At 30.4% G+C, this 13,208-nt stretch overlaps 1 protein-coding gene across 7 annotated transcripts in view; it reads right to left on the reverse strand.

Moving 5' to 3' along the window:
• LOC134726436 (plexin-A1-like) overlaps window positions 1–13,208 on the reverse strand; it is a 201,346-nt gene that overhangs the window by 22,111 nt on the left and 166,027 nt on the right. For 3 of the 7 annotated variants that reach the window (XM_063590848.1, XM_063590841.1, XM_063590871.1), the window contains 5 exons: window positions 12,755–12,821; window positions 11,924–12,070; window positions 10,735–10,891; window positions 3,145–3,312; window positions 2,680–2,724 (listed from right to left, as the gene is read on the reverse strand). In XM_063590848.1, coding sequence (XP_063446918.1) covers window positions 2,680–2,724; window positions 3,145–3,312; window positions 10,735–10,891; window positions 11,924–12,070; window positions 12,755–12,821 — 584 coding nt within the window. Of the gene's footprint in view, window positions 1–646; window positions 680–2,679; window positions 2,725–3,144; window positions 3,313–10,734; window positions 10,892–11,923; window positions 12,071–12,754; window positions 12,822–13,208 lie in introns of all 7 variants that reach the window. The other 4 variants (XM_063590856.1, XM_063590879.1, XM_063590864.1 and 1 more) reach the window with 2 other exon arrangements.

The raw sequence follows: 13,208 nt of genomic DNA on the forward strand, positions 1-13,208 counted from the left end.
CGAGCAGAGCATTAATTAAAAAGAAAATATCAAACTCATCTGAAATATGGGTTAAATAGGACCAGAGTTACATCTAATCATGGACTTCCAGGGCTTTTTAAATTTACTTCATACTAAAATTTTCCTTTTTTTTTAACTCTTTTTTGACAATTTGAAAGACCTGTGCACTTTCACTATCAAAAAAGTGTATCAAATGTAGTTAATTAAATAAAATATTTCTCATTAATTAAACTAAATATTCAAATCCATGTGTGTGTTATAATCAGTTTCATCATCTGTCTTATGTACATCCTATAAAACAACCACACTAAAACAAGCTATTGTAAATTCAGAAACTTCACCCAGATGTCTACATTATGAAAAATTCATGATCTTTTTAATTATAAATATTGATAATTTTTCTTGAAGCACATCTATTTCTTTAATAGCAAACTCAAAAGGAACATAAATTTCTGGATTTTCTATTACAAACTGCAACTATCAAAAGAATCAGCAAGAGAAAAAGATACAGTATCTTGCAAAAATGCTCTACCAAGTGTGCAATGGCTGAATGTGAAACAGTTTTAAAACTTCAGTTTGTTAGTCAACAATCTTGTTAAAGAGTTAAAATAAGTGAGAATAGCTCTTTTTCCACACTTTTATTTACCTTTAAGTTGTTGTAACCAAATATAATTATTTTCTAGAGATAAATAAAAACAATGAATGACATTTGATTGGTTAATCTTAAATATTAAGGATATTTCACCTTTACCATACTATTGGTAACCTCTTGCCTTTCCACAGGTTTTACATTTATATTTTACTCATTAATCTCAATCTTTCTTACATCCTAATAGCATTGCTTTAGTAAAATATTCTAAAATTCTTGTTATTTCTAATAGATTTTTCAAAAATGAATTTGAACAAGGTGAACCAACACCTGAAGTGGTTATCATGCGGTTCAAAAGTTAACTGCCCCTCCTCCAGAGGTAGAATGATGCATTGATGGTGCCACACTTTTGATAGTGTCTGAAAGTTATCTGTTATCTGTTACCAGATCATCTTTATCTGTTCAGATATCCGTATTTTCCTTGAAATTTCTAGGCTTATGATTTATTGAAATATCAAGTTTTTAAATTTACATTTACGAAATTTTCCTTTTATCTTGCTGACTGATAATTTTCATTCTCAGCGGAGTCCAATGATATGAAAACTGTCGCTAGAAATTAAAGGATGCACATGCCCATTGTCATGAAATTAACAACATTGGCATAGGTAAAATAGCGATAAACAGATTATCACTGGTCATCTCAACTCGATTTCTTTTCTCGCTTGAGTATCGGCTCAAGTGAGAAAATCAATCTAGTTGAGATGATCAACGATAATCTATAAATATCTCAAGCTGACATCAAATCTGGCCATGACGTCCATCAATGATAATTCAAATGAAGCTATGAATCATCAATTGATGTTACTTATCATTAACTACTTTTTATTTGTCATAATTCATATAATAAATATGGATTAAACTAACTTCAAAGTACCAGTACTAGTCAGTTGATATGACATAGTTTGTTCTCCAAAATCATAATGTCAGAGGTCATCTGTATAGTTCAAACAGCACAATTATAAACAGTACAAATATCATACACGATATATATATCAATGCCGAGATCAAACATCTTTGGGCCAGATGAGCTTACAATGAATGAGTGACGGAAGGAAAAAAGAAACTTGTATATGCAACCATTCATTGAATGAAGCATAAAACAGCCACTATGAAAAATATCACCTGGTATCACACATTTTACAGACAAAACCGTAAACCAATAAATTTTCTGTTTTTTACCATTTATTGGTTAATTTAGCAGCAAATTGTATGCAAAAGTTTCCTTATGTTTTCATTTACATAAAGAACCAAGTTCGACATATTCAAGACAATTCACTTTATTTCTTACTCAGACAAAATATGCAAAGATAAGCAATGCTTTGCAGTAATTTGGTCTGACATGTAAATAACAGCTTTATCAGATACCTTATGGTTCAAATATCCACAGAAATACAGCTAAATGTTAAGGGTTTGATATCATCCAGTTACAGTCATTCATGCTGTAAATGACTCTTGTGAAGTATTAAAAAGAAACACTATTCAGTTACCAAAATTAAAAATCATCAATGAAGGTATGACTCAGTCGCTTATGAGTGTTTTTATCTAAACATGTCTCATGCACTGACAGAAGAAAGAATTTATAGCTAAAGAAAATTGAGAAGGCAAAATAGCAAATTCCATTCATGAAAGTAGGCCCTGCATGTTCATTCAATTTCAACTAATCATTATATTCTTTTAAACCAAACCTGATGTTAAGGGAAATAACTCTTGAAAAAGTTCAGTTTTACATAAATGATTAGTTAACATTGATGAAACTGACTGTTACCCTTTGCTTACAAAAGCAGTTATCTCCCTTGAACAGAATTACCGCCATTTTCTTTGAAAATTTCCAATTGCATATATATTTTACATTGATTTTTACAAGCTTGGTTCATTTATTCAAAAATTTGTGTTATTACCAACTGAAGATCTCACATACTCATATAGAAGCATGACATTTTTAAGACAATGCAAGCCTCACTATTCCATTCAATTGAAATCATTCACAGATCTTTAAGCACGACCACAGGAGCATGCATATCAAATCTTACCCATATCTTCAATATCATCAGCAGCAATAGTACCCCCTTGATTCACTAAAATAGGCCACATACATGGGTAAAACTAGTTTAAAGAGGAGGGAAAAAAATAGTCTTCTTACAGCAGACACAATTCCTCATTTCACCAATTTTCTGGCAAATGAATAGAGCAGTTTAAATTTTTCAAGGGTATTGAAATTGTAGTCTTATTTTTTACCCTTTCTCTGTGTAATGTTGAATTAAACTAGACACTAATAACAAATATTAACATGAAGAATACATACAAATACTCTAAATTTTGTCACATAGTCTATATATTCATTCTATGTTTACAAACATGCACAGTTTAGGTTCAATGGCCAATTTCTATATGTACAATATAGTGTTTTTCAAAAATAATTTTAAGTAAAAATGTGTCATAAAGATAAAACCTTTTTTTTCTAGCTAATATATAGAAGTATTATTACAAATTCTTACCATATATGTCATCTGGACCTGATGATTCTTTATACATCAGGGCCATTACACTTCCATTCTTCACCATGTAATGTTTAAGGGTATTCAGACGTATCATTCCGTTGCTACGGTCACTGATGTTATCAATGTCCTGTAATGTCAATTTTCCACTTTTCCCAGCATGCCATTCTGAAAACATGAAAATCATCATAGGTACATTTTGTATCAAATCACGTTTTTCAATGAATAACACATACAATCATTTTCATTTCACCAAATGAGTACCTAGTTGTCTATTAATAGTAAGTAGTCCTTTTCTTTTTCTGTTCCTCACTAATTAATTGCCAATTGCATAAATCCTTACAAATCAGCCATTCAGTACCTTTTTTTTTAGACCTTCAAGTGTTCCATTGTTTTAGAGCTGCTCGCTAATTTTACCATATTGTCATTTTGGGTTTTAGAAATATATATATGTAAAAATAAAATTACGAGTTAAATTCAGAATTTCGGACAATTCTATCCATATGGCCTCCTTAAGGGCATACGATACAGTTACAGGGGAGGTAATGACGTTGCTAACGTCAAATGTTATTTTCGCGACGTCAAACTGTGACATATCGGGAAAGGATGCATTTTTCGACTGATTTTTATCATTCAAACTGATTTTATTTGATAACGAGTTCATGAACCACTATTTTTCAAAACAGCAATTTGTTTCATTTTGCAGGGAGATTATGTGATCCAAATTTTATAAAACTGTAAATAGAGGATTTTTTTTAATTTTTGTAAACATGCAGCAAAAAATGACGTATTTTCCTCAATTCATGAACATTAGCTAAATATGAGTTATTTCTGAATTAAAAAATGCATAATTTTTTATGATATTAATAAAATACAAAAATGACCGATTATTTAACGAAAAACAATTTGTGTTTATCTTTTATAACAAAAAAGTTATGTCTTTCTTTCGAAAAAGAAATTACGGCCACAAATCTAATTTTGAGCAAATATACAAAATTTCGACCTCATTTTACTCAAAAAGTAGCACATGAAGGTTTAATTTTTATTACATATTTGGTTTAATCAGGTAAACAATAGCCTACATGCAAATTTTCACGAACTTGTAAATACAGGATCAAAACTGTATCGTATGCCCTTAAAGTACATCTATGTCCTTTCATTGGTCTGCTTTTCAACAACCACTTACTGTACCAGCCACCAGTAGCTATAGAACTTAACAGGTCAAAAGATCAAATTAACCAACAATGTTTTCCCTGGTTACCTATGTCTTCAAGACTAGAGATTTACAGTAACATTATTTTATTGTTTAATCATATTGTATTACCAGAATGTCTAATTTTTAATTTGTTGCACTTGAATTTAAAAAAAAAATGGGCACACATTTGATGTCCCAGAATTAGATTAAAATAACTTAATTATGCAGCTGCTTTTCCAAACTCAATATCAAACATAAGCATATCAAAAATAAATTTAGAGTTGTATATCATGTATATAACTTATTTTTTAACACTTTCCTTACTGAATTGTTTTTTTCCGCGACGTTGTGTGACCTGATCAAATTTCCGCTCGCAGTTTGCCTGGCCTGAATTAATTTGACGTGTGAATTGGAAAAAAATGACGTTTTAATAAAAACGTGTGTATCTTTGTTGTTTCTCATCAAATCGGTTTCAAACTCGATATTGTTACACTTAAGTATGAAAGGAGTGTTGCAATATAAATAAATTTACATGACAATACCTACTTTTGATTTTTTTTTAACCTTTTGTGGAAAGAAAATGACGTTTGATTTGAGAAATCTATTTTTTTTTTTTTGTGACCAGTTTATATTTTTGCCTCCGATCTTCTAAATTAACAATACAAATGGTAATTAACAATTTCGAGTGTTCCTTTATCATAGATTTATAGAAAAATAACTCCAGAGTCAAAATTCTAGCTTATTAGTCAGAATAAATAGGAATAAAAATGGTTTGACAAATTCTGCGGCGGCCATTTATTTACCTGTACAATGCAGATCACCAGATAGGAAGTTGTGTCCCTGGATAAGTTGGAGTTGTCTTTCTTAGTCCGATGTTTTCTTTGAATTTTTGCATGAATATTGATCTAAATTGACTATTGGGATCTTTTGTGGAATTTTTAATATTTTAATGGAGATATCTAATGATATTTTTTTCTGGTAAAATCAAAACTTTTGAAATTAATATGTGCTTTTTATACGACCACAAATTTTGAAAAAAATTTCGTTGTATATTGCTATCACGTTGGCGTCGTCGTCGTCGTCCGAATACTTTTAGTTTTCGCACTCTAACTTTAGTAAAAGTGAATAGAAATCTATGAAATTTTAACACACGGTTTATGACCATAAAAGGAAGGTTGGTATTGATTTTGGGAGTTTTGGTCCCAACTATTTAGGAATTAGGGGCCAAAAAGGGCCCAAATAAGCATTTTCTTGGTTTTCGCACTATAACTTTAGTTTAAGTTAACAGAAATCTATGAATTTTTGACACAAGGTTTATGACCACAAAAGAAAGGTTGGGATTGATTTTGGGAGTTTTGGTTTCAACAGTTTAGGAATAAGGGGCCAAAAAATAAGCATTATTCTTGGTTTTTGCACAATAACTTAAGGTTAAGTAAATAGAAATCAATGAAATTTAAACACAATGTTTATGACCACAAAAGGAAGATTGGTATTGATTTTGGGAGTTTAGGTCCCAACAGTTTAGGAATTAGGGGCCAAAAAGGGACCCAAATAAGCATTTTTCTTGGTTTTCACACCATAACGTTAGTATAAGTAAATAGAAATCTATGAAATTTAAACACAAGGTTTATGACCATAAAAGGAAGATTGGTATTGATTTTGGGAGTTTTGGTCCCAACAGTTTAGGAAAAAGGGGCCCAAAGGGTCCAAAATTAAACTTTGTTTGATTTCATCAAAATTGAATAATTGGGGTTCTTTGATATGCCGAATCTAACTGTGTATGTAGATACTTAACTTTTGGTCATGTTTTCAAATTGGTCTACATTAAGGTCCAAAGGGTCCAAAATTAAACTTAGTTTGATTTTGACAAAAAATGAATCGGTTGGGTTCTTTGATATGTTGAATCTAAAAATGTACTTAGATTCTTGATTATTGGCCCAGTTTTCAAGTTGGTCCAAATCTGTTTTTTTGTATCAAACCACTGACTGCATGGAAATATTAATTAAATGTAAGATGAACTGACACACTTATCCATGTACATTTAACACTTTAATAATGTGTTGATAAATTAAGTGAGACATAATTAAATGTTGAAAGACAATCATTATTTATCATAAGTGTCCTGACTCCATGGGATGCTAGAATTTCCACTGTCTTTGGTTTTGTATTGTTCAATGATGAAGATAATTTAATGTTCCTTATTAAAAAAAAAAAAAAAATGAAAATGTCAACTGTAACAACAAATATAAATTATGAATATCCTTTCAACAACTTATCTGTGAAAACCTTTTCAACAAATTATGTATATATAATATCCTTTCAACTTAAAAATTGTAACAAAGTATTAAACTGTTAATTTAAGAAGTTTAATTTTTGACTGAGTGGGAGACAGTGAAGCAATGGGGTAGGCAAAGGGGTTTTCTACATTCAACACAACCATATTTTCAAACCTTTTTCCCTGTGTACCTTTAATAGCTACCCTTGCCCAGCATATGTGACACCTTATCTTGTTTCCCAAAGTCTACTGGCAAACAGAGTTAACCTACATGTGTTTGATCTGTCTTGACGTGGTAGATTTCACAATATGACATACACTGTGTCTGAGGCTACCAAAACCCAAAGTTTGATGGCCCATTTCTTTGTTTTAGGAGGCATGAATTGCTTGAATGCATCCCTCCCTTTGTAAGGTATCATGAATCGTCACCTATCGTTTGGGGACATGTTGGTCTCTCATTTTTGTCTGTTAAGGGGGTCTTTAATTTCTGAGTTTGTAAGATACATCATTATTAGTCTCCCATCTTTGCTCACCTCGCTGGTGCGTATCAGTGAAGTGAAGATACCTTATTATCTGCATAATTTCATCCATTTCTTTGAAAAATTAGAGACCATGACTTATATTTTTAATAACTATAAACATGATAAAGCCTTCAAGTGTTGGGATTAATAAATTTCAGGATAAAAACAATATATGTACATTGTCAGAAAATATAACATTTTTGTCCTAAATTCTAAAGCTCATACAATTATATTTTATTTTTCGTCAATGTACATACATGTATATATTGAATATGAGAATAATTGCCTGTTAAAATAAAAACATAATTGTTATGGCTTTTTTACTCTAATATATGTGTGTGGCTCTGATCTGGCTGCGGTTTAACATCTTAAAATTGAGATGATTATATTCATATTTATATATGATTTATAAAAACATTACCGGTTTTATGTTAATTATCAAATCATTGCAATATTACTTTGCTCTTCATGGGCCCTTTAATTAGAATAAAAATATCTTATCTCTGGAATCAAAATATCCTATCTTTGGAATAAAATGTCTTATCTTATCTAATTATAACTATCAATTATTTGGTTGTCAGATAGAAACATCTGGAAAAAATATCCTTCTTTGGGTCTCATATGTTTTGTGGACCAGTTACTTCTGGGATAAATGGGGAAGACCTCTTTCAAATTTCAATATATAAAATTCTTGGTGCCATCAGTCATTGTTGGTGGGCATTATTTACATCTGTCAGCTGTCATTATTTTCGTCTGAAAGTTAGCAGACCCCTTCTCTTTCAACATCACTTCAGGAGTGATCATGAAATCATCACCGATGTCATTTTGAGGTCAATGCATTTCATACCGTTGACCAAGAAGATCTACTTACTAGGAATTAATTTTGATGTAGATCTTGAAAAAATTGTTAAGATAAATTATTCTGAAAGAATTGTACAGATTAAAAATACTTTAAATCAATGGTCTAAAAGGTATCTAACTGTTATAGGGAGAATAACTGTGGTTAAAACTCTAGTCTTGCCTATTGTAAACCATCTCATTATCTCTCTGCCAAATCCTTCAGATGATATTATTAAGAGAATAAATGAACTTATTTATTCATACATATGGAACTCACCTATACATAGAGTTAAGAAGGATATTCTAATCAAAGATTATTTGGAGGGTGGTTTGAAAATGCTTGATTTGAATATGTTCATTACAGCACTTAAATCAACATGGATTAGGAGGATTTTGCAGAGAGATAGTAAATGGCAAAATATTTTCATGTCAAATATAGATAAAAGAAAGTTGTTTAGTTGTGGTGTTGATTATATTAGACAACTGTATATGAAAGTTAACAACCATTTTTGGAAAGATGTACTAAGATCCTGGGAAATGATTATTCAAAAAGAAAGAAATTTTACTTATGATTCATTTTTATCAAATCCACTATGGCTGAACAATATTATTAAGATTGGTCATAAATCAGTAATTTATCAAGATTGGTTCAAAAGTGGTATTAGATTTGTAAATGATATAGTTGACCAAAATGGATTGTATATTTCATTTGACCAATTTAAGCAAAAATATAACATTAACACAGATTTTCTTAAATTTAACAGTGTTATTTCGGCAGTGAAAGAGGCATCAAAATCTTTCCCTAAAGGATCTTACAAATTAGTTTGTCCTTTTATACCATTATGTCTACAAATATTTTTAAAACATTGTAAAGGATCAAAAGATATGTATTCTGTACTGACTAGAAATAATGTTATTCCTACTGGACAGCTTAAGTGGGTTAAAATTTTAGGTGAACAGAACCTGAACTGGAAAAAGATTTTCAGACTGCCTTTTGCTGTTACTAAAAATAGTAAATTACAGTGGCTGCAATATAGGATTAACCATTGCATTATTGCCACAAATCAGTATTTAGTAAAAATAAAATTGACTGATGATCCTTTGTGTACATTTTGTAAATCAGATAATGAGTCTATAGAACACCTATTTTGGAATTGCAATACTGTACAAGATTTTCTACAGGATGTTGATAACTGGTTCCTTTCCGGTGGAATAAGTCTCCCAATGAATAAATAAAACTTTCTTTTTGGAGACTTATCCAAAATATTTCCCAACAATCCATATAACATTATTTTTCTTTATATTAAACAATATATGTATAATTCTAGATGCTTTAAAAAGAATCTCTCATTGCAAGCAATTATAATAAAACTGAAAGATATGTATAAATTAGAGAGTATGATAGCTGTAAAAAATAAAAAGATAACTGAATTTGACAATGTATGGAATGTTTTTGAAAAACTATTATTGTATACCGACTAATGTCTTTTTTGTTGTTGTTACAATTACTTAGGACTACTTATTTATAATCTTTTTTAAAGAAAATATTATTGCCATGTTATGTACTTGATCAGTGTTGATGGCTGTTACGAAAGAAATATGTCTCGTAAATATAAAAAAAATAATTTCAACATAATTATGTGATATTAAAAATAAAGATAGGGATGTAACTGGATAATCTTTTTGAGTTTTGTTTTTGTTTTTTGCTTTTTTTTATTTTTCCTTCTTTATTTCTTTATTTTTTTTTTATTTTTTTTTATCTTTTTATTTTTTTTATTTCTTTATCTTTTCTATAGAAAATGTAAAATATTTCCAATTAAGATTTATTTATAAAAATGACATTGTATTTATCTTATATGTATTATATTGTATGTATATCATGTATATGTTGTAATTGTTGGAAATAAAAAAATCAAAAGTTAAAAAAAAAAGAAGATCTACTTCTCCCACCAAAAATCCCTCAAACTCGTTCTCAAAACTATCGGACATTTTTGTGTCTCAGAATGTTACAGACACGATACAGACCATGAAACGACATTTTACTAATATTTACTATAATTTTGCGTCCTTGACATCGGCAAGTGAGAGAGGAATGTGATTGGATTGTTTTATTTAGAACTTCCATAAAAGGAGTGCCACCTTTTGCACTCGTGGGAAAAATCCAATTACCGCGCTGACGGAAGTCGGATTATTAATTGATTTTATTCTCCGTGCAATTGTTAAAATCGTTTTTCGTAATTTGTATCATAATGTTAATCAAAATATTCATGAAATTAAATTTAACTTTCCTTCCAAATAACCTTTTCTCAACGAAAAAAGTCACATGTTCGCATCACATGTTTTTGTACAAAATGGCGGCGGCTTATTTTGTTTGTTGACGCTACGGATCTTTCATTGTATTGAAGTATATATAAGGTATCAAATTCAGTCAGAATTGGTATTCTTTAACTGTGATATACAAGCTTCCTGAAAACCTATATATGTATAGGTTAAACATAGCTTTACGGGGGGAAATGAGTTAAAAGACAAAAAAAATATGATTATCACGTGATTGTCTATGCCTGAAAGCATTGTTCGGCCTGGCTATGGGGATGCCTCATCACATTGTTCGGCCTGGCTACGGGGATGCCTCAACGCATTGTTCGCCTTGAAAGGGTTAATTAATGGTACAATGTACTATAAATTTTTACATGTTGACACTTTCTTTAAAAATTCTTCATTTAAAGATATGTAAATCCAAAGTATATAGGAATACACACCTAATTCCAGTTCATCTGGGGTGGGTATTTCTGATGCTGGTTGGTTTTTGTATATAGCTGTACAACATTTCTTTTTAACCTGTGTTATTGTGTCACAATCTAGGACAATAACTGGTATCCTCTGGTCACTGTTTCCGTTCAGGTCAATATCTAAAGTCTAAAAAGGTAATTAAAACTTTAAGAAAGAAATACTATACATATCAGGTTGCTGACCAAATATAAATCACTCCTGTCCATAGAATACAGGAAAAATTTGTGTGCAATGTATTGTAAAATTTCAAACTATCAGCAAGCAGGAAGTGGCTGCACAGCAGACCTAAAATTGCTTACATATTACAATTCATCATTATCAAGCTGCATACTAAATAATAAATCGCACCCTTCCATAGAACCCAAGAAAGATCAGACAAAAGTTGTATACCCAACTTCAAAGAGAGATGGACAGTCATATTAACTTAGACCTGCTCCTCTTGGTCATGCAGGTAAAATTAACTGTTGATCACAGATATGTGTTGCCTGTATGTAAGTTTGATGGTATAATGATAAATTGATAACTCAAGATGCAAGCAATGCAAAACTTCCAAAATTATGAACCATGACTAAGGGTACAAAAGTTCTGTAACAGAACAATGGAAATGAGATAAGAAAATGATTATCCAACAAGAAGGAGGAAGACATAGTAATTCCTGAAACAGTGATATATGGGTCCATTTAAACTGAACATATCATAAAATTTAATGTCTAAACTATGCAAATTTTCAAAGTCAAAATGACTGTGAAATAGAGGCAATACAATAATCATAGAAAAAAGTTGCAGAAATGCTAATACAACTGTAAACCAAATATCACAGATTTATCATTACAGCATTAGTGGTTCCCCTTTAACTGACATTTTCACAAACGTAAACAAATTGCTGATGCAGCTACCTACCAGATACTGAGCCCCTATAACTCTCTCCTAAACTATTTCTGGACAACTTGATGACAAAAATTACAAGATGTATGTGTATTCTATGGACATTTTTTTGATATCACAATAACCTTTTATGTCCACAGTCAAAGTAAAGGTTCCATAACTTAAATAGGTCAGATATGGCAAAATTTGGGTTTCACATTTCATCACTGATTATTTACAAACAAATAATTTTTTTTCATATAAAGTTATAAATTTAAAATAAATATAAAATACCAGTATCTCATGTTCCACCCTGTTTTTCAGTAGTCTTTCTTCAGCCAGTGTATTTTTACAAAGAATCGTTATGGCATCTATAGGAGCTTTTTCTATCACAGTTTGAGTGGCTTTGTACAACATAAACAACTGCATACCTCCATTTTTCTGTAAAAACAAAATCATTCTTTTTGCTTTTTTATGTTTGAACAAGAAATAATTGGTCTAATACATAGTGATCACATTGCTTATATCCATTTCATTTGAACATTGGTGGACCATTGTCTCATTTGCAATCATTATATCACATCAAGTTATGTTTATACATATTATATATTGTTTTGAATGTAATAATAGAAGTATTTCAATGGACTTCAACTAAGGAGGTGGTCTTTGGTTAGTGTGCTTGTTCAGACTTTCAAAGATCATCAGTTTAACAATCACCTGAGTCAAAATAGAATCTTGTAACTTGGTATCTTACTGGGTAACATAAAATAGGTAGATGACCATTTCTTTACAAAATACCGCATTAACTTAATGCAACTTTGAAATAGTTTGCCAGTCTAGTACAAACCAGGGTAAATTAATATCTCATTATCAAATATCGTCCTGAATTTTAACATGGGACAGGTAGAGTATAATAGCAACATTTTTTTACACGGAAAATCGTATGTCTTAAGTCCACAGAGCAATACTAACCTAGAGATTCAAAAGGATTCTCCACTTTTCACTCTTCAAAAGCATGTTTTCCTACTTAGAATAGAATTAATACAAGCTGCTCAATTGAAACAATGCAACACATTTCGTCATATGTAAAATATTTTCTAAATCGGACAATCAAAAATAAATTACCTTTAAATGATCAAATAGTGACAGTGCCAACCAATTAACCGTTAGTCTCTGTGTGATTGTATCAAATCTACAATTTAAAATTGATAAAACATTTAAATCTAAGTCTTAAACACTTATAAACACTATGTTCATATTTTTATAAATCAACAGTGGAAAACAAAAAATATTGATAAAGGTTGCTTTTGACATAAAAATATCTTGTCAGTTTCCCTAAATCATTAATGTGGATAGGTCATAAAATAGTAAACTGAACTTATTCATCAGGTATCATGGTAAAAATCTACGTTGATTTTTTTTCATATTCAAAGGGAGATAATTGAATGTATGCATGTTTCTGGATTTGACTTTGTTACCTGAATGCTTGAGACCGAAAGATTTTAATTTAAATTGAAAATTTATGGTCACTCAAAATTAGTGCAGGTGGGACCTAAATGGAAGTTTCTTGCTTAAATTG

The sequence above is a fragment of the Mytilus trossulus genome, chromosome 1 (assembly GCF_036588685.1).
Source record: "Mytilus trossulus isolate FHL-02 chromosome 1, PNRI_Mtr1.1.1.hap1, whole genome shotgun sequence".
NCBI classification, from domain to species: Eukaryota; Metazoa; Mollusca; class Bivalvia; order Mytilida; family Mytilidae; genus Mytilus; species Mytilus trossulus.